Source organism: Mirounga leonina, unplaced genomic scaffold, assembly GCF_011800145.1.
Source record: "Mirounga leonina isolate KUSES-001 unplaced genomic scaffold, KU_Mleo_1.0 Mir_97, whole genome shotgun sequence".
NCBI classification, from domain to species: domain Eukaryota; kingdom Metazoa; phylum Chordata; class Mammalia; order Carnivora; family Phocidae; genus Mirounga; species Mirounga leonina.
The window spans coordinates 648,936-675,230 of NW_023270889.1; the positions used below are offsets into that span (position 1 = coordinate 648,936).

At 43.7% G+C, this 26,295-nt stretch overlaps 1 protein-coding gene across 5 annotated transcripts in view; it reads left to right on the plus strand.

Annotated features, from left to right (window-relative positions):
- Positions 1-26,295, plus strand: part of LOC118006537 (ankycorbin) — a 139,891-nt gene that overhangs the window by 14,386 nt on the left and 99,210 nt on the right. For 3 of the 5 annotated variants that reach the window (XM_034999220.1, XM_034999221.1, XM_034999222.1), the window contains exons 1-3: positions 4,471-4,814; positions 7,705-7,848; positions 8,906-8,986. In XM_034999220.1, the coding sequence (XP_034855111.1) occupies positions 7,771-7,848; positions 8,906-8,986 (159 nt within the window). In that variant the 5' untranslated portion in view covers positions 4,471-4,814; positions 7,705-7,770. Of the gene's footprint in view, positions 1-2,041; positions 4,815-7,704; positions 7,849-8,905; positions 8,987-26,295 lie in introns of those variants that run through there. The other 2 variants (XM_034999219.1, XM_034999224.1) reach the window with 2 other exon arrangements.

A 26,295-nucleotide genomic window follows, 5' to 3' on the forward strand; every position in this document is an offset into this window, starting at 1 on the left:
TCTGTTACCACTTCCAGACCTAGACAATCACTAATCTCCTTTGTCTCTATAAAGTTGCCTTTTTTAGACACATCCTACAAATGGAATCTTACAACATGTGATCTTTTATGTCTGACCTTCACTTAGCACAACGCTTTTGAGTTTCATCCGTGTTGCAACGTGTACTGATGTTTCGTTCCTTTTTAGTACTGGATAGTATTCCATCATGTTGGAAGGCCACATTTTGTTTACCTAGCTGATGGCTATTTCAGGAGTTCCCACTTTTTTGCAAGTATGAATACTGCTGTTATCAACATTTGTGTACAACTCTTTGGACATAGGATTTCATTTCTCTTGGCGAGATCAAGTGGGAGTGGAATTGCGGGCTTGTGTGGTGAGTTTATATTTAACTTCGTAAGAAACTGCCAAACTGCTTTCCACAGTGACTTTTTGCTTTCCGTGTTTTATATTTTCGCCAGTCCTGTTTGAGGATTGGACCTGTATTTTTAAACTTGATCGATTCTTTTGGGTTTCGAGATGAGTGAAGCCCAAGGAGTGGACTGGGAGGAGGAAGCCAAGGTACATACGGGCATATGTGCCTTACCACTTGGGGTTGATTATTAGCTAAGTGCAGGGCAGCTTTTTCTCTGGAAAGATGAACACAGTGGTATGTTTAGATGGCGCTGTTGACATTAACATCAAAGATTTAGGAACGTAGAAAAGGAAGGCCATGTTAGAGATCTAAAAATAATCTCAGCATGAGGGATAATCCCATGGAGTTTCTTTGTCCTCGAATGATTTTTGTATTCCAGAAGTAGTTTGTCTTGATTAATCTGGTGCTTTTTAAATTGGATGGATTTGGGGCGTATGAGGTAACTTTGGGACTTTTCTTGGGTAGGCTTACTGGAGCATGTCAGTAGGAGATTTGACAAACCAGATAATCATGTTGCCAGAGTCCTGGCCAATTGTGCATCAGTGCTGCTGGCCCTGACTGATCGATGCACCTAGATCGGTTCTGGTTGATGGCAGGTTTTATTTTTAATAAGAGTGATGTATTTGTGTCTCAAGAGAAAGGTCATCCTCTGGATAAAGGCAAGTTGTGACTATATTGAGGGAGATTAATGCTCTCAAGAGAGTTTTACCACATGATTATTATGATACAATATCTGAATGACATTTACAGTTCAAAAAGAATGTGGTCATTTTCATGGGGAAAAAGTGAGATATTAGAGTATTTTAGAAAGGATTCAGTGCCAAAATGAAACTGTTGCTTATGCCTTTTTCCCCCCTAAACTTTTTCTTTTCTTATCTTCTGGGTAATCTTTTAACAAGCCTGAACCTTAGTTCATAAAAGAGATGGCCTATATAAAAGCACCCAGCCCATAATTAATGCCCGGTAGAATTTGCTTGTTTACGCATTCATTTATTTATTGATATGTATCTGGTTTGCTGAATAAATATAAATAAGATGTAATCTTATAAATGAATAAATAAGATGTAATCATAAAGCAGCTTTCTTTAATATCCCACTCTAAATTTTATTCATTAAAGTTAATATTGTCCCTTGCCTTTGGATGAAATCTAGGACTTCAATTAAAAAAAATTCTGCAATTTCAACTGTTAAATACCCCCTTTTTTTAATTGAGGTATAATTGACCTACATCATGATATTAGTTTCAGGTGTGTGGTGTAATATTTGTATACATTGCAAAATGGTCCCCACTCTAAGTCTAGTTTGCATGTGTCACCACCCATGGTTACAAGATGTTTTTTCTTGTGATGAGAACTTTTAAGATCTACTTTCTTAGCGACTTTCAAATACACAGTACGGTGTTATTAACTAGAGCCACCATGCTGTACCTTCCATCCCCACCACTTCTTTTATAACTGGAAGTTTGAGCCCAGTTTGACCTCTTGATCCCCTTCGTCCACATCACCCACCCTTCACCCCTGCTCAGTACTCTTAATTTGGAACTTAGAATGCCCAGTTTATCAAATAAGAAAAAGTTCAAATATGTTTTCAGAGAAGATCCCTCTCTCCTCACTTTGTCCTGGCATCTTGCTGTCAGGCCTTGTGTAAAACCAGGGCTGGAGTGGGCGTGGTGGTGGGGGAGATCCTCCCCAAGCTCCACACACTCTGACCCTTTCTGTTACCAGTTTTGAGCTAAATCCTTTGCAAATCTGCCTCTGGTACTGGCTGCTTACTTTGGAATGAAGTATCTTTTAAATCTTTTGTGTTTCCAATTTAGCACTTAGTGCCCATTCATTCATTCATTCACCGTTTGCTTGTTCAGCCATAGTGAACTTTGAGTGTTGGCTATGGAGAGGCTTGCCGAGGTTCGAGTTGAAGGGTTGGACAGATTTAGGATGGACTTTTTCCTTATTGAGCGGCTCTTTGACTGGAAGTGGTAGAATCTCCTGCTAAGGAACACAATAGGCATGTTGATTTGGGAGAATCCTTGGCCTGCCCCTTAGTGCTCTCTTATCAGGCTGGTGAAATCTCTATCCTGAGAACTTGCCCCAGGGGTTCTATCTGATGGTCCTTGTTCTCTGCTGACTGTCACATTCCATTATTCAAAATGGGTGGTTCTTTGGGCTAAGCTCAGCGAGTGGCTGGGGAGGGGCTGCATGAGGAGTATAGCCCAAAGAAGGCAGGTAGGATGGTTTAAAAAGGGGCAACCTGATAAGATTTTACTGACCAAATGAGGTTGTTTTTTCTTTTCTTTTCTTTTCTTTTTTTAACTTAGTATTTTCGTGTGTACGTGGTGAAATCTAATCATATTGCCTTCACTCAGATCCCAGTGCATTTGGAACCAGTGAGGGCTTTGCTGAGGTTAAAGGTGAGGTCTAATGGCTATTCCGACGCCTAACCCATATCTTTGTTCTACACATTCATTCATGAATCATTTATTGATTGTATGCTGACGGTGTATAAGCAAAATGAAAATCCTACCCTGAAAATCCTCCATCCCGAAGTAAGTAAGCAGCCTGAGATGCGTATTTTCAAATTTGCTGAAAACTGATAATGGGACTCTTGAACCCTCACTCACGTCCAGGTTGTAAAAAGGTCAGTGTGTGTGGAGATTGGGGGAAGATCTTTCTTTGGAAGGAACCATACAATGATTTCCACCATATCTACTCAACCCCCTGAGAGAAGCTTGTAGGACTGTTTAAAGAGATTGGACCGGTATCTGGCCTTTGCAAATCTAAGATAGACATGCCCCATCTGTGGGAAAGCTTAGACAAGATGCCCTTTCTTCATCAGCTTGCCCAAATCCTGAGTTTCCTTTAAGGCCATGTTATGAAGACTTCCCTGTTTGAAGACTTCTCTGATTTTTTTCCCAGCCCTCAAACACTTCCACTCTTTGAATTCCTGCAGTGTTTGACACCTAATCATTAGATGTCATACCCTTGACAGATGTCAGTTATGAATCCTCCTCAGTGTCTGCTGAGAGTTCTCCTAACCTAAATGTGTGTCTAAAATTCTGTTTTATCGAGATAAGCACGTATCTGCTGTGGATGAAATCAGGTGAGGGGGAAACGGTACTTATTGGCGTCTGGTTCCCATCTGATGTTCTTTATTCCAGAAGCCATGACATAGTCATAGGCACAGGCAGGGACTTCAAGCAGCTTCTGACCTGGGGAGCAGTTTGGGGGGCATGGGGTGCTGTGTTGTCAGGGGCAACTCATTGGGAAAGTTGACCTGGAGAGAGCTGTTACAGAATGTATTTGTTTTGCCAGATGGAGACAATTGAGTGTTTATACAGCTTTTGGTTAAAATTCCATCTTTGTTGCAGAGAGATTATTGTCTGAGGAAACGAATACTTGAGGGAGAACAGGTAGGTGCCGGCGAGGAGAGCAGCATTTTAATTTTAGTTCCTTACATTTGTTCAAGGTCTTGTTCAGTGTTTTGGATTTTAAGCCTGATTTTTCTCAAAAAGCCAAACCAAGCCAAACCCTGAAGCCTGTCTTGGAGGCTTAGTGTTGCTCTACTGGGGTAGAAGCGTTCCACATTCCATGATGGGAGGAGTCACTAGGCAGAGGACACTGTTTTTTATTCTGCTCCTCTCATTGCTGCGGTGATTGGGAGGGACTGATCGTAAACCACTGCTCTTGCATCCTGTGGTCTGGTGTCCTAGATGCGAATGTGTTCTTGTGATGCAGGAAGATGGACATGTGTGCACAGCTGCCGTTTGCCTTAGTGAGTTAATATTGCTCCTAGTGGCCACGGGGAGCCAGCTAGTTGCTCTCCTAGAATTTCCAGTGTGGAGGGCTCCCTTCCCCCCTCCCCCCACCCCCCACTGCTGCATACCCCAGTGTTGTGAAAGATGCAAGATAATGATCTATCCTACCTACTTGTACAGTGTCTCTAGTGAAAGTGTCAATTATAGGTCTAATATCACTGAGTCTAGAACAGTTTTTCCCCAATCGAGTTGAGCATCCAAATCACCCGAGGAGTTTTTTGTTTTGTTTTGTTTTTTTAAATTACAGATTTCCGAGCCCCACTTCTGATTACGGAATCAGAATACCTGTCTGCTCCAAGAGGACTCTCCTAGGCTGACAGAATTGGCAACATCGCCTCATGAAGTCATCCTTGGGTTCTACGTGGGGGTGGGAGTGGATGGGAGTACGCGTAACTTGAAGATAGAGGAACTTTTTTCTAACCACTTCAGTTGGGTGGGTTGTGGTAGGGAAATAGCTAAAGAAAATCTAGGAGCAACCACATTTTAGTGTTAAGGGCATTGCTTGCTAACCTTTGTTCCTTTGAAGTTTTTTTTCAGTTTGGTCCAGAGATTTCTAACCTGGAATTTTCCTAACTGGAAGGATTAGAGAAGGTAGTGGAGATCATGTATATATGCATATGTGTGTGTGTGTTGAAATATAGCGCTTTGTTGAAATGTAACTCATTCTTTTCGGTTTACCCACTTGAAGTGTACGTTTGAATAATTTTGATATGTTCAAGTTGTGGGGCCATCGTGATGATAGATTTAGATTTCCTCTCCCCAAAGGAAACCCCGTATTTGTTATAAGTTATTTTTAATACGCAGAGAAGTCTAACATTCATAATAAAGCTATACAGGCTAATAACAAGGTTTTTTGATTCAGGCTAGAATTATAGCAGATAGAGGTTAGCTCCTTCTTAGCTTTGATTGAGAGTTACATTATTTATTTATTTATTTATTTATTTTTAAAGATTTTATTTATTTATTTGACAGAGAGAGACACAGCGAAAGAGGGAACACAAGCAGAGGGAGTGGGACAGGGAGAAGCAGGCTCCCACAGAGCAGGGAGCCCGATGTGGGACTCGATCCTAGGACCCTGGGATCATGACCTGAGCCGAAGGCAGGCGCTTAACGACTGAGCCACTCAGGCGCCCCGAGAGTTACATTATTTTTAAAGGGAAAATGGATTAATAAGCTTGTTTTTTGGACATGGCCTTTCAGTGAGATGGCAACAAGGACCTGCATCTCTGCACTGTTGTGTCCTCACTGTTTGACTTGATGTCACATGATGACTGGTGACCAGCAATGGAAGCCGTGTTTCAGTGACTTATGTCTTTTTTTTTTTTTTAAGATTTTATTTATTTTAGAGAGAGAGAGCACACGAGCAGGGGGAGGGGCAGAGGGAGAGAATCTTCAAGCAGACTCCCTGCTGAGCATGGAGCCCAATATGGGGCTTGATCTCACGACCCTGAGATCATGAGCTGACCTGAAATCAAGAGTTGGATGTGTAACTGAGCCACCTAGGCGCCCCCAGTGACGACTTCTGGATCCAGCAGGCAAATATTAGTAAATTAATATTCCTGCTCAGTGGGTAGATGTGCTTTACTCTTGAAATGGGAGTCCTTACAACTTTTCCCATATATGTGTAACCCTTCCCCCTCTTTCTGTATGATCCAGTTTAGGCTGGTGCACAGCTAATTCACCTTCACTGCAGCTCTTTTGAACTAAGTCGTCTTAAGTGGCTTGTCCAAGGACTGCTGTCCGTGTAGCCTAGATTTACTGATAGATGTCACTTGTCCTCAAGATAGGCTGTAGCCCAGTCTGGGCTTTGGAAGTTTAGATTTGGGAATTGGAGCTGTGAGATTCCAGCAGACCCAAAGAAGGCAAGTCCCTGATTTACCTGTGGGTCATCTTGGGGAAGAGAAGATGCTGGAGCCCACAGAGCCCAGCATCATGTCAGGGGCAGCTTGCTCCCCATTCGGCATGACTTCCAGGTGTTAGATCCTTCTGTGAATATCAGGAAAACAGTGACCTACTACTAATTTTAATTACCTCCCAGCTGTAGTTCTTGTTTCTAAAACTACTACTCTGTAGGTTTCCAGAACCTCTTTACCCTTGACCCCTGTCTCTGTCATCTGGGAGTTGTACCCATGGACCACCCAGCTATCACACCCAGACCCGTGACTCCAGGAAGACCTTCATTTCACAGCTAATATCTGCCCCTGGGAATTTTTGGAATTAAGTGCTTTATCTACTTAATCTTCAAATAAGAGGTTGCATGTTCTCACTGCCATAATTAAAAAAAAAAAAAAAAAAAGACAAAACCAAAGACAAGCACACAAGAAGCACAACACCCACAAAAACCCCCATGATCGCGAATAAACTTCTTACCCACTATTGCCTAAGCCGTTGTGTTCTACAACGGAAGGGATGCTGTGGGTGGTTCCCTCTTCGTGGGCTACACGGTTGGTGGACTATGAAAGCCTTGGCTTCTCTTTTCTCCCTTTCCTGTTACATGGATTGGGCTGCTTTCCTTGGTTGTTGGCACTTCACCTGAAGGTGGAAGGAATTGAATTCAAAGGCTGGCTGTCATTTTCATGGAGAACCGGGAACCAGTGGCAGTTTGGGATTATGATTATCATTATTTCTACTTGGATTCATCAAAAGGTGGTTTGCTTTGACATGAAAAAGGGCTCTTTTTTTTTTTTTAAGATTTTTATTTATTTATTTGAGACAGAGAGAACGAGAGAGAGAGAGAGAGAGAGCACATGAGAGGGGGGAGGGTCAGAGGCAGAAGCAGGCTCCCCACCGAGCAGGAAGCCCGATGCTGGACTCGATCCTGGGACTCCAGGATCATAACCTGAGCCGAAGGCGGTCGCTTAACCAACTGAGCCACCCAGGCGCCCGAAAAAGGGCTCTTGAATAGTCCAGCACGACTTTGACAGTTGGATTCCCCGCCTCATCTACCTCACTTCAAGATTCTCAAGCCTCAGTGTGCGAAAGATCCAGCCACGGAGACGCTCCTGTTTCCTGTGGAAACAACGGATATGGGCTAGGATTTTGCATTTAGCAAGCTGTCCCCAGGTCCTTCTGATTCAGATTAATAACTAGCAGCCAATGGTGAGAAGCTGTCCAGGAGTTTGCACTTCACTGTTCAGGTACCAGCCCAGCCTGTGGTTAAGTACTTGGCAATTAACAAGGTCTAATTATAGCATGTGTGGTTTCCAAGGTAACACGGTCACTCCTGCCCAGACTGGGAAGATTGAAAAGGACCCCAGTGAGGCTGCAGTAATGGTGTGGCCTCTAGATTAATGTCATCGAAGTGCTGGGTTTTTGCGCCATTTATCCCAAGCCCTGTTTAATGACAACAGCAAAAATGAAAGTAAACGTTAGAATAGAAGCCAGAAAGTCGCTGGATGACTTCTGGAGCCAGGGATGAGGACATGAGGAGGGATGAGGATAGCCATTTAGTTGCTTATATTTTTCCCCCTTTATCGTTTAGTCCAGAATAAGGTGGTGGAGGAACGGGGGATGACCTTGAAAGGCTTTTGAAAACTACTGGCCAGCTATGGTAAACATTGGAGTGCTATTCCTTAGTGTTCAAATGGATCGTACTGTTAAAGTTCATCTGTTCTCACTTTGTCAGGTGAGGATCGAAGTGACATTTATTGAGTGCTTACTGTGTGCTGGGAACTTGGACCTAGATTTTCTTGCCCTTTTGACCCAAATGCAAAGGTTCCACACTCTGTGATTTTCCAGTTTTTAAGGGTGGAAAAGTTAGAGTGTGTATCATATTTTAGCACAGGATTCTGCTTTTTGGTTTTAGTTTTGAACCTGTAGGGCAATGGGAAAAGCAGTCAACTGAGGGCAGGTTTTCTAACCTCTTTGAGTGAGGTTCCACTGCACCTCTGGAACATGAGGGACTTAGCCTGGATCAACAGTTTTAAACTTTGAAGGGTGACAACCCCTTGCAGAATGGTGAGAACTAGGAACTATCTTCCCTGAAAAAAAGTACATATGTATTTTTTTTTTAAATTACACTCACTCTCCAGGGGACCAGAGACCTCCTCAGGGAGGTGATTTCTTAAGACTTTGCCAGCTTCAGCTCGGAATTGCTGGGTCCCATGAGGACCTTGGAGGTGGGGGAAGGGACCTTTTTTCATTGTTTAGAATGGCTTCCTGCAGATGAGGTATTTGAAGAGGGAGGTTTTTGTTGTTCCTGGCATTTTTTACTAACTGCCCTGTGCGTGCATTTAGGAGGGAAAAAAAAAGAAACCATGCTGAGAAAAATAAATAGGGAATGAATGGCATCTGGAATATGAACTGTTTTCCTTATCATTCTTTACTATTGTGGCCCTTCAAAAGGAGGTGGATGGTATAATTATAACATGAATAGCATGTATAGGAATCCATGCCCCATACAGATACTCTCTTTTGCACCATGAAACTTGTTCTACTTTTAACATTTGGGAAGTTGGGATAAAATGTAAAGTTTTGGTTAACATGAGAGTGTCAGAAGGGACTATATCATGAGTGGAAATAACATGTTCTTTACCACTTCTTAGCTTCTAATTCCGAACACCTTCCTAACTCAACCCCAATGGCCCATGGCCAAAGAGTTGTAATCTCATCAGGAGGAAATATCTGTAGCGTTTATTTGGAAACCTAAATATTTAATTTTTTGTTTTCCATTCTCTGCTTAGGTGTTGAAAAATCTCTGGAGCTTTGGAAAGCTGAATGGACTAAACATGAAGAGCTTGAAAGCCAAGTTCAGGAAGAGTGACGTAAGTACGCCGTGACTCACCGTCTGTCCGCTCCCCTCTCCCTCTCCTGGGGCAGTAGGACAGCTCTCCCCTCCCACCGTGATAAGGCACTGGGTTAATCAACTACAGGAACCAGAAGCACTCTGAGCCTCAGCTCTGGGTGGCTTTTGTGAATGGCGTGCTCTAGGTTCTTTGCTGTTCGTGTGAATAGCTTTTGAAAATGACTTCTTTAGTCCTGGGTCTGTGCCTTGTAGAGAAGGAAAGCGTCAAATCAAACATCTTAAAGAAAAGAATCGGTAAAAACCTAAGCATTTCTTAAGTCCCCTGAATCTGAATCAGAAGGTCATTTCTGGAGGAAGCTAGTCTCATGAGAGTAGTTAAGGAATTACGTATTAGCTTGGGTCATCTTTGGCTTTAGGAAACTTTTTGTTTTTTAACTCTCTGTTAAGGCTTTTGTGGTAAAACAGTATCTCTTGCTGCCTGCACCTTGACTCCCCCTGAATTCCTGGGGTTCTTACTCATTTGTTATCCATCATACAAGATTTTGGATTGGAGGAACCAGTTATGATGTCGGAATTATGAAACAAAGTCTGCCAGAGGAGAAACTGGAGAAAAATAGCATAGCAGGATTATCCACGTGGTATCTAAAAACAGGGTCACCTCCTAAACCCTGCTGGGACTCTAGTTGTGGACTAGCTGCACTCCAGATGTTTTGGGCAGAATTGCTGAATGGGAGAAATTCATGGCAGGGTATCCGATGGAAGCCCAGATATGCCAGCCCTCATCCAGAGCTTGCTTGGCTCTCCTTTAACATGAGGTAATTAAAGGTGAACCTGGATTTTATTGTTTTGCCATGAATTAAATGACAGGTTGACACACCCCGTTTTTAAAATAAGTGGAGGCTGCGTCTTTGCCGTATGGCGCACACCTCCTTTTGGCTGAAGCTTCTCTTTTGAGGCTGCATCATGACATGTGACGTACTGCCCTGATAAGGCCCAGACTAGTCGAGATGCTTGTGGGGTGGTTGCAACTTTTTGTCTCGCTTAGAGGTTAGAGCTAGAAAGGGATATTAGGAAAAAGCTGGGTTTTCACCTTCTCATTCTTGAGGTAAGTTAAGTGGAACTCAGAAAATGTGAAGTGACTTGGCCAGCCGCGTCCAGTTTGCCTTTGGCCACTGAGAGCCCTGGTCATCTGACTTCCTTAGCCCCTTGTCCCAGCTGCTCCCCTGAGAAACCCCCTTCAGCCTCCCCATCTGCTGGCCCTATGAGACCCGAGCCGGCAGATCGCCTGTGCCTTTCAGTGAAGAATGAAAAGTCAAGGGGATGGAGAGCGGATATGGGTTTGTACGCCACGTGACCAGGTTAACAAATGTCTTTTCCATTCAAAGGGAATTTGGGTAGCTTCCATTTATTCAAGCTGAGATTATTTTAGCAAAATTTAATCAGTCTAGAGTTCCGGGATATATGAACAGGGGCAGGGGGGAAATGACAGACACATAAACTTTTGGTTTAAAAAATTAAAAACTGGCAGCAGGAGGGAGGGTGTGGCTGGAATCTAGATTTTTAAATAAAAATGGAACTATTTCCATGATTTAAAAAAACCCAATAACACTATTAAAAGCTGCTGGGATTTGGCAGCAGGAAGACTGTGCTTTCGGAAGTTGGTGCTAAGAGTAGAAATGTTAGAGGAGCAGCTTGGGTGCCTGGAGCAAAGGATATTGTTATCACAGGGCCAGACAGTATCAAATGTCTTTTGATATTTGATCAAAATATCAAATTTTGGGTCTGTTTCAGTTTGTTCGTCACCCATGTGATAATAACTAACCATGAGGAAGGATTTACTCTACATCAGGTACTATGTAAAACTCATCATGTGAAATTCATTGAATGTTACCAGAAAACTTACGTGGTAGGTATTACCATTAGACCCATTTTACAGATGGAGAAACGGAGACCTAGGGAGGTATGGTAACTTGTCTGGGTTCTCAGAGCTCTACTTTGTATCATCCGTTTTTCTGCCGTGACAGCCCAATTCCAGAGCACAGGTCTCCTAAAAGAAAATTTGGTTGGAGATTGGACTCTGGAAACCGTTGAATCCAGGCAGGAGCTTGGAAGAGTGACTTTGGATCTAGGTTGGTGACCTTGGACAAGTCTCTGACCTTCCTGACCCTCAGTTTCCTCACCTGAGAAGTGAAGAAAATCACATGAACCTTACGAAGTTGTCATGAAGGTTAAACGTGCTGATGTATGTAAAACACAGCTTCCTGGGCGCCTGGGTGGCTCAGTCGTTAAGCGTCTGCCTTTGGCTCGGGTCATTATCCCAGGGTTCTGGGATCGAGCCCCAGATCATCGGGCTCCCTGCTAGGCAGGAAGCCTGCTTCTCCCTTTCCCATTCCCCCTGCTTGTGTTCCCTCTCTCACTCGCTCTCTCTGTCAAATAAATAAAATCTTACAAAAATAAAACACACAGCTTAGGGCCTGGCATTCAGGAGATGCTTGGTAAATATTGATTCCTTTCTCTTAATCCGAAACCCCTGATAAAAAATAGGGTTTGAAAAGTGTCTATGGTCTGGAAGGCAAAATAATCTGGTAACGGTTGCTGCCTCTGAGGGAAGCTGGGGTGGGTGGAGGAGGTAGGCTTGCTTTTCAATGTGTGTCTTTTGGTTTGAATTTTTTGGTAATGTAAGTTTAGATACATATCACTTATTATGTGAAAAACAACTTTTAAAAGGTTTATATTTAGTTAAATGAGCTGAACTGGCATCTTCTTTACCTGCAGTGAGTGGTCTCTCTCAAATAATGATCCTAAACCATCAGCCATCAAATTTTCCTGCTTGTCTTTGTGTGAGGCTGAAGGGAGCAGAGGGAAGAAAGGATTCTTTGTATTTCTGGGAGGTAGGAAAGAAGGGAGACAGCAGATCATGTTCATGCTTTCATAAAGAGAAGGCAGGTGACCCACTGGTATGATCGCATTTCAGCCGGCCTGTTCCTGGGAGGTCTGCAGCCAGATCAGTTTGAGGCCATTGAGAGCAAAACCCAGGAGTGAGAAAGGACAAGAGTGACCCAAAGGAGGCCCACGGGGACAGCCTTCAGGTCACTATGGTACTCCAGGATCATCATGCGGATAGAGATTTAATCCAAGTGTCCTTCCTGGACCACTTGACTCAGATGGCTACCAAGTCAAGAGCAGGTTTATGTGAGTATAACAGGGGGATGCAGCCCAATTCTCTGGGCTGTGGTTAGATACTGTCATTGTCCAGTTGCTTTAATCCCCATGCATACTTGGGAGCCTGTAATAACCCACAGAGGCCAGAGAGAATTACGGAGCTAAACACTTGCTCTTCAGTGAATGATGTTTTTCATTTGACATGTATAACTTTATTTTGGGCATCCTTAAAGTTGGGTTAGATACTAGAGAGCATAGAGAAGAAATGTGAGGTATGATTCTTGTCTTGAAAAAGCTCACAAACCAAGATGGGAGGAGAAAAATTACATGCAGGAAATAACCAAGGCAAAATACAAACCATATATAATACAGAGAGTAAAGGGGGCCTTCCATAATGGTGATACAACCAGTTGTTAAATTGTAGGGTCTGGATGATTAAAGCTATCAGTTTTCAGAGGGGTTGAGTCAACGGAAATGGGGGAAATTGGGGGAGCTTTACAGAGGTGGAGCTTCTTCCTGGGCCTGGAGGATTTGGAACACTGGTTGGGAGTGCAAGGGAGGGTAATGCTGGGGAGCCAGCCACAGAGAACAGTGGGGAAGCTCCATTTCAAAAACTTGCCCTTGACATGCAAAGCAGTCATACTTCAAGAGCCCAGGAGAGAGCCCATGGCATGGCTGAGTCTTTTAATAAAAACACTATAAATTTTCACTCTCGTTTTTAAAAATGGATATGCTTGACTTTTATGCTTATAAAATGAGCACAGTTTTAAATCCTCATTATTTATATCTTTTATGACTAGAGTTTGAAAGTGGCTTCTTTACCTCTTTAAATTTTGCAGTAACCAATACGTGGTTCCACATGGAAAAACAAGCTGTCATCATGAGAAATGAGGCCAAGAAGGTTGGGATTTCCCTTTGTTAATAAAATGCTCAGGCTTCTGGAATTTCTTTGTAAATGCCAATTTTTAGTGCCTTGAGTGAAATGGGTGGAGGCTGAGGGATGGGAAACGGGGTTGAAAGATCTTTGTAACAAATCTTGAGAAATGCCTCTCCAACATGATTGAGGCCTTCAAAGTTTACATTGTGGGTGTGTGTTTAATTTTATGAAAGATTTGTTCCCAATTATGTTTTTCACTGTAATAGGGAAGCAGCGGACATTCCATTAAAAAAAAAAAAAATCAAGACAGCCAGTTCAAAATGGCTGGCTCCATGAGATATTAAATTGGTAATATTTTTTTTTAGGTAGCAGCTACTAAGGATTGCAGCTTTCAGCCAAAGAAATGCACACACACCGTGAATCTTGAGGAACCAGACACATCCTGCTCAGACAGGAGTTTGAATTTGTTGCCCATTGACAGAACTGTTCCTATGAAGGTCGATAATCCACATCTCTGCCAAGGTTCCCCCCCGCCCCCGCCAAGGAGTTTTTGGTCATTTATAAGGTGTTACGGATGCCTGAGTCTCCCTCCCCCACCACACACACACAAAATGGGAATATTTAAAATCCAAGTTTCTCTGTTGACAGAAGAACCTTGGCCAAATCTGTTGTAAAGCTAAGCCTCTTTTTTTAGTAGACATAATGTCAAAATACATCGGAGATGACCTTTTTGGGTGGAGGTATGAGACTCTGGTAAACTTCTGGAAGAGAAATTCGGTCAAGTTTGTGTTCTACTACATATTTTCCAGGTCTTATCAGTCCTGAGTGGGGAATCCACCTGCTGCCCCATTTCACCTTGTGCCTAGGGTTGCCATAAACACACACCCAGTGGCTTGAACAACTGAAACTTATCGCCTCCCAGTTCTGGAGGCTACAAGTTTGAGCTCAGGGTGTCAGTGGGGCTGGTTCCTGGGAAGGCTGTGAAGGCAAATCTGTTCCAAGCCTCTCCTGGCTTCTCGTGGTTTTCTGGCAATCACTGGCTTATAGATGCATCACCTGACCTCCACCCTCCTCTTCACATGGCGCTCGCTCTGTATGCGTGTCTCAGTGTCCAGATTTCCCCTTTTTATAAGGACGTGGTTCTGTTGGATTAGGGCCCATCCAAATGACCTCAGTTTAACTTGATTCCCTACCTCTGTAAAGACCCCATCTCCAGATCGGGCCCTATTCTGAGGTGCCTCAGATTTCAGCTTATCAGTTCTGGTGGGGAGTTAGGGAAGTGGGGGGCAATGGAACACAATTCAACCCAGAGCATACCTCCTTGCTTTTCCATCTAAGAGAAGTTTCTCCAAAGTTTTGCTGCCCCACCCTGCCTCTCCCAGCATGCATGCTCATGACTTTAGTGCCACAGTTTCTTGTGGACTATTTTCAGTGTCTAATAGAGGGAGGCCAGACTATCTCATTTTTTTAAATCTGCCTAACACAGAATATGAATTGCAAGAGTAAATATGTATGGATCGCTGACCTACTACAGCAGAAATGAGAAGAGCTCTTCTTTATTGAATGCTTGCTACATGCCAGTCACTGTGCCAAGCCCTTCACCTGCTCTTTATCGGGTAATGCTTACCAAACTTTTTCCAGTAAAGACCATTGTTGTTATAACATTTTACAGAGGAAGAAATTAAGGCGAAGGGAAGTTAAGTAGCTTGCCCGAAGTCACACATTAGATGAATGGCAAAGAGCTCTGAACCCCGGGTTTTCTTGCCGCCCATGCTAGGGCTGTCGACCGCTGTACACACTTGCTGACCTGGGGCATTCTCCTTCCCAAATTCCAAAGCTTGAACCTGCATGAGATAAATTCTGCTCTGTTGCGCTAAGCACAAAGACCCAGGCAGTGACTTTGCATCCTACGAACGCTGTCTACAGTGGCCGAGCTCACCAACATTAGCGGCATTCCCGCGGCAGGGGAGGATCTGGGAAAATCTTGGGTTGCTTGTTTCCTGGGAGGCAAATACACTTCGGCCTTGACTTTTAAAGCAAGAGAGAACAGATGCTACTTCTGCTCTTCTACTGGAGCTGATAAAAATGTCTATATCTCAAAACAAAACAGGTCGATTTCTAAATAGAGCCTCATTGCTGGCTACCTGGCTGACAGCTTCCTTCTAGCTCCCCCAGATTATTAACTCCAGGAAATTTTGGTTAAACCTGATCCATCCCAGATGCAGCTGGAGACGATTATGAAACTCAGAACCTGGCTCCTAAACTTGGGGAAATCTGAGAGTCTACATAAGCAGGGAATCATGTAGGTTATTACTTCTTATCTCTGTATTCTGAATTAATTACCTGATCATTTGGAACTCTTGCTGACCTTGATGTTTGTGTGACAAATTCTCGTATGGAACCTCTCCTTGGAAGTGAACTAGGAATTGCTTCTGGATTCATCCTGTGGTGCTTTTCAGTTGAGTTTCTACCCAAAGATCTTTGCTGTGTAGAGGTGGTTATCTTCACTTATAGGGCACTCAGTGTCCGCATTAGCTACAGGCCCAACATATCTGTAAAGATGAGGCCACTACCCTTGACTCTCCTTTTGTTTGAGTCCCTGCCTCCTTTTAAACAAGGAAAGTCCGCATATTGTGATCCACTTGATTGCCCAGTTCTTAGGGTGGTTTTTATTGTGTTAATGAAAAATGTTTTAACTTTTTGGGAAGTAATGTCCGAAAGGAATTGATTTTTATTTTCTTGGGAGGCCAAATGATCTGATGGTCTCCACCTCCTGCTTTTTCCCCCGGGCTGTCCCATAGGCTGGGGAGCGAAGAGATTTATAATGTGGGACAAGAACAGGAAAAAAATCTGAGGAACTACATGTTCTCCTTGGATGGATTTATTCTGAGATATATTTTCCAATGCCGACAGAGTGTTGCTATGGCAGCTTTTCAAACTGGGGCTACTCTTCTGGTGGGTTTTTCATAGGAGTCCGTGTGAATTCGTGGAGCTCTCCGTTCTTTGAAGGGTTGTTTCATAACTGAAGCTCCGGGGTCCTTCTGTGAGGTCCAGTGGACATTTACGAGGATATGGGATAAGCTGTTTTAACAAAATGCCCTGAAATCAAATGGGATAGAAGTTGTTTTCTTAAAGTTTCAAGGACTGCAGGGTCAGCAGGATAACTGTGCTCCATAGATTCATCCAGGGACCCAGATCTTTCTATGATGTCCTTTTCCTGCTCTCCAGAGCGACGCTGTACGTTGCGGTAGTCAATGTGTGGCTCGTGACCATTTGAGAGGTGGCTAGTCTACATTGAGATATGCTGTGACTATAAAATACACACCAGACTTCAAAGGCTCAGCACCAGAAGAAGAATGTAAAATATATCCTTAATTTTTTTCTTAATTCTACAACCAAAGTGCCTATATTCTGGACATATTGGATTAACTAAACATATTAACATTCATTTCACTTCCTTTTTATTTTTTAAATATGGCTCCCAGAAACTTGAAAAGTCTTGCATTAATAATTCTTCTGGGGCGCCTGGGTGGCTCAGTTGGTTAAACGACTGCCTTCGGCTCAGGTCAGATCCTGGAGTCCCTGGATTGAGTCCCGCATCGGGCTCCCTGCTCGGCGAGGAGCCTGCTTCTCCCTCTGACCCTCCCCCTTCTCATGCTCTCTGTCTCTCATTCTCTCTGTCTCAAATAAATAAATAAAATCTTTAAAAAATAATAATAATAATTCTTCTGGACAGCGCTGGTCTAGGTTGTGCTGTTCATGTTGCGTATTTTTCTGGCTCCTTAAGACTTGAACAGCGTGAGAGTAGAGCGCAAGCATTTTCCTTTTTAAAGGCTGTGACCCTGAAGGGGGCACAAATCCTTGCCCTCACATGGAGCCGACTGGAGCTTAGTCACATGTCCCTGCCTAGCTGCAAGGGAGACAGGGAACCTTTCCTCTAGCCGGCAGCCACAAAACCCCCTAAGTCCAGAGAGGTGAGTGGAAGGGACACTGGAGAAGATGAACTCAGTGATATGGTTGAGTTGCCTCCCCCCAACCAAAAAAAAAAAAAAAAAAGATATATCAAAGTCCTACCCTCCAGTACTTCAGAATGTGACCTTTTTGGAAATAGGATCTTTACAGAGGTAATCAAATTATTTTTTAAAAAATGAGGTCATTAGGGTAGGCTGTAATCCAGTATGACTGGCGTCCTTATAAAAAGCAGAAATTTGGACACAGAGACAGACATGTATAGAGGGAAAACGGGGAAGGACACCGGGAACACACCATGTGAATATGGAGGCAGGGAGGCAGGGAGGCGGATGATGCATCTAAGAGACAAGGAATGCTGGAGGTTGGCAGCAAACCACCTGAAGTGAGGAGGGAGCACGAACAGCCCTCAGGAGGAACCAGTCCTGCTGACACCTTGATGTCTGGCCTCCAGAACACAAGACAGTACGTTGCTGCTGTCTCAGCCATCCAGTTTGGGGGACTCTTGTGGCAGCCCTAGAAAACAAATCTACTCGGCCACAGGCAGTTTCCACGGTGAACGTCGTTTGGGAGTTGGATGAGAAAGGTGTGCCAAATGTTCTTCATTTTGATTCTTTTTACCCCAGAAGGGAATAGTGGTTGCTACTTGCCAAATCCCCATTGTCCTGTCGGTGCAAGACTATTGCAACATGTGGTTTCAGTGAAATTAAATGCCTTTTCCGTGTTAGAAATGAAAACTGCCCTGAGCGTTACCAGCCGGTGACATTAGGTTATCAATCAGACTTTTTCTTTTGAGTCAAATAATATGTCCAGTGATCTGCCTTGATAAGATAATGGGATTAACGGGGGCCTGGTTAAGTATACTATTTTGCAGCCTGCATTTTGGGATTGCTTACACAGATAGGAACTGTCAAGACCTGATCCACACCTTCATAGGACAGTTTGGGAATGATGTCAGCCTACAATTACCCGTCATAAGCTCAGTTTTAGGTTACACTGAGTGCATACATTCAGTCAGCATGCAGTTTATGAAACGGAAAGCTGAAGATTCTTTTTATTTATTTATTTATTTATTTATTTATTTATTTGAGAGAGAGAGAATGAGAGAGAGCACATGAGAGGGGGGAGGGTCAGAGGGAGAAGCAGACTCCCTGCTGAGCAGGGAGCCCGATGCGGGGCCCAATCCAGGGACTCCAGGATCATGACCTGAGCCGAAGGCAGTCGCTTAACCAACTGAGCCACCCAGGCGCCCGGAAAGCTGAAGATTCTTGTATCGATCAGTTTCCTCTACCCGTATATGCCACTTTGAGTCTCAAACTGTGGGGCTTAGAGTTCTGAGCAGAACTTGAGATTTGTTCCCAAAGAACTTAAAATAGTGCCATTTCTATTTCCCAGGCATATAGCTTTCTTGATATAACCTAAGATGATGTTTTTTTCCTGCAGCTGCCTTCCCCTCTTGATTCCTATCTGGTTTATTTTTTTATTCTTTCCTACTACTTTTGCTTGCAAAGCCCTATCTTTCTCTTCATGGGCTTGTTCTGTTGGATATTTGAACTCAAATTCAGGGCACTATATTTATCCCATTAAATTTTATTTTGTTTGATAAATCCGTTTCGCTAGTTTTTGCATCATTTTAAACTCTGATTCTTATAATCACACTGAGTCATTTACAAACTTGGTAGGCATGCCTCTTTAAGTCATTAAAGTATTGAATGGCTCTGCCTTCAGAGATACGGGTCTGTGTAGATTTATAGTTATATCTTATGTATCTGTAGGACCAGATCCCAAATAATGTGGATTAAGGCATTGTCTATTTGGAAGGATGTCAGTTTGTGTGTGTGTGTGTGTGTGTGTGTGTGTGTGTGAACACATATACACAGTGCTGTATATCTATGTGATAACTATTGACCTCCTTCCAAATGGACAATGCCTTAATCCACATTATTTGGGTCTGGTTATAGCCGACCATTGTACTATTTCTGTCCTGTTTTCTATTTTGTCCCAGTTTTGTTTCTTCCTGCCTATGTGATGTTGGGCAAGTTCTATAATCTCTCTGATCTTTGGTTTTCTTATCTGTAAACCAGCGTGATGCCAACTCCTCGCTTAGCATCAGCATGAGGATTAGGATAAAATCTGGCACATGGTAAATTCTCACTAAATGGTTGCTAATGTTATCAGTTACCCCAGTGCCTGGTATCAGTAAGGTCTTCAGTAGTATGTGATGAATGGTTTCAAAAGTTGACTCTCCACACAACCCTGGGACTCATGTGCATGAAACATACAGCTGTACAGGGCTTGTGTCCTTCACAACGACATCAGGAGTGCAGGTGATAAATACCGTAGGAGTTTCACAGAGGAGGTGAATTTGGGGTTGGGCTTCTTGCCTAGGTTAGGATTACCAGAGGAAACCAGTACTGGTGGGGAGGGGGGTGCTAACTGGAGAGGGAGATGAACGTGGGCAAAGAACAGGAAATAAAGTCAGATGACAGGAGGGATAGACTGCACAGCATCGAAAGCTGGGGGTGGGTGGGTGAAACTGAAGAATGAGGCTTAATGAAGATCGCATTTTGGGCGGAAGGACAATGGGGGTTTTGAGAGACCGACCAGAGGGAAGGGCCAGGACTAGGGCGATGCTCTGGTGGGGGCTGCTGCAGGGGTGGGGAGGGATGTGGTGCTTTGTGTGGGTGTAGATGAAGAGCAGGGAGGAAATCTGGATTCCTGTTACTACACCATGGGCCACACCCTGTTCTGGGCATGCCAGCCAAGTGTAAGTGACCCTCATCTCCTGAGAAATCTGGTGTGGGCCTATTATTGTACTTGCATTTCACTATGCAATTTGGTGGGAAGAGATGGTAGGAAACTTAAAAAAAAAAAACAAAAAACTACTTGGTTAAAAAAAAAAAGAGGAGACTATTTACTTAACATTAAAATGCACTTCTGAGTCAGGCATTATCTAAGCAACTTAGCAAATTGTAATTTATTCCTCCGGCCGTTCTTATCCCCATTGTACAGATGAGAAAACTGACCCAGTAACTTGCTGTGTTAGTTTGCAAGCACAGCCGCACCAAAGTAGTACCAGTGGAGTGTCTTAAGCAATAAAGATGCATTGTTTTCACAGGTCTGGGGGATGGACAGCTGAAATGGAGGTGTGAGGAGGTATGAGGCTTGAGGGAGAATCCATTCCATGCCCCTGTCCATGCGTCTGGTGGCTTGCTGGCAGGCTTTGGTGCTCCTCTGCCTTCATCTTCCCATGGAGTGCTCCCTGTGTGGGTCTCTCTGTCCAAATGTCCCTTTTTTAGAAGGACCGCAGTTGTATTGGGTTAGGAGCCCACCTTCCTCCAGAATGACTTCACCTTAACTAATTACATCTGCCACAACCCTGTTTCTAAACAGTTGTGAGGTGTACTGGCTGAGGGTTAAGACTTCAGCGCAAATGATGGGATTCAACCCCATAATTCCATTCCTGACACTTGTCTAAATCCCAGAGGGAAAGTAGGAGCCAGGACTTGTGCCCAGGGACTCTGGCTGCTGAAGCCACGCTCTGCCCCCGGGGTGTGTGGCGGCTGCTGGGCTTGGGGTTTGCCGGCAGAGATTTACAAAACAAAACAAAAGCAAAAACCAAACCATGATCCCAGCCAGCCAGGTAAAGCCTGTGATTGGATTTCAGAGTCTCCTCTGCAATTTTCCAGTGGCAACTGACAGGTGATAATCATGGGTAAACTCTGACCAAAACCTGTTCCAGGGAAGCCAGCGAGCCAGATGCACAGGATAAGTGTGGAAGCCTTTGGTGCCAGAGATAAGAGCTGGGTGGGTTAACATGGAAAGCAAAGTGGTTAGACCTGTTTTGGGGAGGAACCCCAGGGCCATCGGAGGGGGAGGACCTCATGCAAATTGGACCCTGAGACTTAAGGAATGTTTGTATTGTTTTCTGGTGGGAAAATAACAAAGGGCACGACTTAGACTAGGGTAGTTGTGGTTGTGGAGGTCTGGGGCACCGTTGTCCCCAGTGGTGGCCTCCGGTGGTGGCTCCGTGGTTGGTCCGGGGCTGTGCTATGCCCATAGGGGGCAGGTGGGTGGTTTTGTGAGCTCTGGTGTGAGTGTTCAGCGAGTTAAGTCCCACCACCATTGGGGGAGTCTGGTGCTGTAGATTCCTGCCTTTTCCAGTGTAAAGCCATCTCTCCCTTTCCCCCACAGGGAATGTGTGGCTTTTAGTGGCAGGTGGCAGTCTGGGTCATGGTAGGATGAGATCATGGTCCCTGCTTTAGTCTGCAGCATCTTGCCCAGTTCTGGACAACCAGGCACTGTGCTGAATAAGTAAGAGCAACATGAAAATACCCAGAGTTCATCGTCACCCCTCATTCCTCTGGCCCCTCTTTGCTCAGTATTTACTGCTCTCCCCATGGCATGGACCCGAAACCAAAAGGCAGGAGGGTTTTCCAGATGGGTTCCCTTTAGTATGGTCCGAATGTCCTTTCTGGTTACTTTTGATTGTATTATGTGACATTAGCGAGTATTATTGGAGCGCCTGGCTTGTTATGTACAACGCATTTGTGGTTTTGTTTTGTACCCAAACTGTGAAATGATTTTGTATCCATAGCTCCTTAGCTCAAGTGCTAAGGAGACCAGTCGTGAACTTTGGTGTAGACTAATTAACTAGCCTGTGTTCCCTAGGCAGAAGTTACCCAATTTAACCCAATTTAAATTTAACCCAATTTCCTGACTGGCATCTGTGTCTCTGGTTACAAGAGAGCCTGAGTATTACTAAGAACAGGGCTGCTTGTTACCGGAAACAGAATAGTGCTTGGGCCCTGGCTAAGATGGGACAGCATTTCAACCTCATTTAAAGGATGCTGGGATTCTTATTCAATTTTTATGGGTCAGTGACTCAATTTATGAGTCATTTTGCTAAAGTTTGTCAAAAAGATTCTGGACAGCTTACTCCTAGTTTTGAAAGAATTCTTCAGAAGGGTCAAGTAAGCCCTCAAGACAGACACAGGTCTCCTATTTAGGCCCCAGGTAGAATGTAGTAACTGTTCCTTATCTTTGAGATTCTGATACTTTCCAGCCCATTGTGAGCCCTGCTTACATATTTCACTTTACCACAAACCTGTGTTTTGTAAACAATACTATTGGGTTAGCCTTCGTGGCAGTTTTGGCCCGCTCAAGGGAAACTATGTGAAGGAAATCATCTGAAACGTAGGGTGTTTTTGTAGTATTGTTTATATTAAGGAAAAAATGGAGAGTAACCCATATTTTGCAGGAGTAGGCAAATACATTATTTTACATCCATGGAGAAGAATGTTCTAGAGTCCTTAAAAGTGTTAAGCTTAAATTATGTAGCAACTGGGAAAGTGCATATGATAAATTAAGTGGAGAGAGATTCAAGTTACAAAATTATATGACATTATAATTACAACAAATGAGAAACAAATGCATATGGTACATACCAACACTTCTACTTAGAGGAATACTGAGGAAATAAGAAAGCCACTGGCTGAGTGTATTTTTGGAGTACATATTACAAAACTATTAAAAAGTTGCAGAAATCTAATTTACATCTATAAAAACTGGAAATCTTACAAAAATTCGGGTGCAAACCGAAGATTAGGTCTACTCTGGCTCTGTTGTTGTCAACCTCACCTTTAGGACAGTCACCTGCACAGCTTTTGGAACTGTTGATCACTAGGATCCACCCTCAGGTTCTTCGTCTTGTCTTACGAGAGAGAGAACGTTATATCAGCACTTCAAGTGAAGGGTTTATAGATCATGGCACTTTCAATAAAAATGGAGAGGTGTGCAGATCACACTCCCATCAGTGTGCTTTGTCTGTCTTCTGACCTCTCCTAGGGAGGCAGGATCCAGAATTACTTGACTTCCTGGGCTGGGTTTTGTGAACAAAATCCAGTATCTCGTAAGAGTTAGTTTGATTCATTAGTTAAGCTCAAATTCTGTGTGCCTCACTTAACTATCTCTAACTTCCCTGAGCCTGTTTCCTATTTAGTAAAAATGGGAATTTTAGAAAAATACCTGCCTCGTAGGGTATTGTGAAGAATAAATAAGACAAAAATGTACAAGATACTCACTTCCCTTTCCCAGATAATTTCTATCCCTGGTTATAGATCCCATCTATCAAATCTGTTTTTGTTTTTGCTTTTTTTCTTTTTAAAGATTTTATTTATTTTTTTGACAGAGACACAGCGAGAGAGGGAACACAAGCAGGGGGAGTGGGAGAGGGAGAGAGAGAAGCAGGCTTCCTGCTGAGCAGGGAGCCCGATGCAGGGCTCAATCCCAGGACACCGGGGTCATGACCTGAGCCGAAGGCAGACACTTAACAACTGAGCCACCCAGGCACCCCTCAAATCTGGTTTTTTAAGAGATAATATTTGTTCCTTTTCTGTATTGCATAAGCTGGAGTTCATAAAGGTATGAATAATGAGGAAATTATTTCTGTCTTCCTATGGACTGACTCTGAGTTTGTTTTATTGCCTGACCTCTATTCCGTGGGAAGTTGGAAACAGAGATGACTCCTGAGGGTGGGACACATGAGTGTTGTCCATGCCTGTGGCTGCCTACACATACATCTGTTAAGCAATTGAAATGTAGCTTGCCTGACTGACAAAGCAAATTTTTATTTATTTAAATAAATTTAAATTTTAGAATACTCTATTCAGATATTGGAACATTTGTGTTTTTTTTTTTTTTTAAAGATTTTATTTATTTATTTGACAGAGAGAGACACAGCGAGAGAGGGAACACAAGCAGGGGGAGTGGGAGAGGGAGAAGCAGGCTCCCCGCCGAGCAGGGAGCCCAATGCGGGGCTCGGTCCCAGGACCCTGGGATCATGACCTGAGCCGAAGGCAGTCGCCCAACCAACTGAGCCACCCAGGCGCCCCTGTGTTTTTTGATATTGGGAAACTTAATTATGTTCGGAACAACTTGAGTATGTGAATTTGGTTGTGTTTTTTTTTTGTTTTTTTAGGATAAATCTCATGAACTGTAAATGCCATCAAGTATTTCTGATAAAAATGTAGCATCGGAATTGAGATGTACTTCCTGGAAACGTGCAAGATTTTGATGGCATGGCATGAAAAAAGAATGTAAACTATCTCATTAATAGCTTTCATGTTGATTTCATGCTGAAAGGATAACACTTTGGTTTTATTGGGTTCTATCAAATGTAATTGATTTCATCTGTTTTAATTTTTAAAAATGTGGCTATTAAAAAAATATAAAATGTGACTTCCATTTTATTTCTCTTGGATAGTGCAGTGTTCGACCCTGACAGGAGAACAAAAAATTGAAAAAGCAGCCCTCACATCTGTAGGAATGGACGTGAGTGGACACTGGTCACCTGAGCTCTCCTTCCCTCAGCACTGCCAGCTCCTTGTCTTCATGCTCGGGAGCTGACCAGTCCACTTAGGTTCTGCCTTGTGGGACCAGTTTATGGCCACTTTCCTTTTTTCTTTCGATGTGTGCAAACAATCTCTGTATTTAAATAAGTGATATCCTGTCATTTGCCATCTGAACTCAAGGGACATTTGAACTGCAGCTGCTGGTTGAACCACACTCATTTCAGTATGGAGCTTCTCAATGAAACGCATTTTTTTAATGTGATTCTGGCCTTTGTGTGTTTTTCTTTCTGTTCAAGTGTTCTCGTAGCATAGGAATGTAATTGTCCTGTCCCACTGTTTTTCTCTGTCCATACAAGGGAGTTACCATTCTTGGAACTCAGATTTATAACCACTTCCTTATTTTTATTATGCTTCCTAATATACTTTTTAAAAGGGACTTGACCTTCACATAATTCATACTTTTCCTTGAAATGTTGAAGCGCCCACTTCAGCAGCCTTGGTTTTATATGACCCATGGAATGTGTATATCTTCCCATATTAAAAGTTACTCATTAAACTGGACACAATGAGATTTCTGGTAACGTAAACATAAATCGAATGTCACTTAAGGATTTTTTTCTGCCTTTATAGGACTTTTCCCATATTTGGCGGGCCCTTACGCAAAATATCTGGCTCAGTAATGGATTTGAGGCTGATATTTAGACACTGTGTTGACATTTGAAAGATGATACTTGAGGCATTGAGTCCTGGATTTGTGGAAGGAATTTTTCATTTCAGAACATGGTTGCGTTGGTGTTGGGCCTGTTGTCCCCAATGCTGTACCACAAAGTCCTGTGAAGCTCTTTGCCCCTCATCTGTGTCGTACTGTCCTCCTGGCTCCTGTTACGGCGAGAGCATTTTTCTCCGCTTGAAAGGCCAGGTTACCTGTGCCATCTTTTTTTTTTTTTTTTTAAAGATTTTATTTATTTGGGAGAGAGACAATGAGAGACAGAGAGCATGAGAGGGAGGAGAGTCAGAGGGAGAAGCAGACTCCCCGCCGAGCAGGGAGCCCGATGCGAGACTCGATCCCGGGACTCCAGGATCATGACCTGAGCCGAAGGCAGTCGCCTAACCAACTGAGCCACCCAGGTGCCCTTTTTTTTTTTTTTTAAATTTATTTATTCATGAGAGTCAGAGAGAGAGAGAGAGAGAGGCAGAGGGAGAAGCAGGCTCCCCGCCTAGCAGGGAGCCAGATGTGGGACTCGATCCCAGGACCTCAGGATCATGACCTGAGCCGAAGGCAGACGCTTAACCATCTGAGCCACCCAGGTGCCCTACCTGTGCCATCTTATGGGCACAGAGGTTAATCCTCGTGCCCTTCTGGATGTGCCACACGTGGCTCTTTGACCTTGAACTTTGTGCTGTGGATTGCATCGCATGAGAAGTATCCTCTTTCCACTCCAGAAAAGACTTTTCCTCTTTTTAACAAGAGGCCATAACTCAATCTTAAGACCTCCAGCTTTCACCACCCCCTATCAGTTACAGCATATTAAGACGCGATAAATATGTAAAACATGAGGCCAGAGAGGCAAAGAGGCTGGCTCCGCGTCTTACTGTTTCTCCTAGATGGCCTCAAGACTTAGCAGGTGGCGGGGCGCCTGGGTGGCTCAGTGGTTAAGCGTCTGCCTTCGGCTCAGGTCATGATCCCACGTCCTGGGATCGAGCCCGCATCGGGCTCCCTGCTCCGCGGGAAGCCTGCTTCTCCCTCTCCCACTCCCCCTGCTTGTGTTCCCTCTCTCGCTGTGTCTCTGTCAAATAAATAAATAAAATCTTAAAAAAAAAAAAAAAAAAAGACTTGGCAGGTGGCTTTGCGGCCAGAACAGCGGGCTACGTTTACTGATCTCAGCTCTGCCCATACAGGTGTGAGGCTCCTGCAAGTCCGTGCCCCTCCCTTGGTTTCCATGTGGGTAAAATAAGATGCCCTCCAAA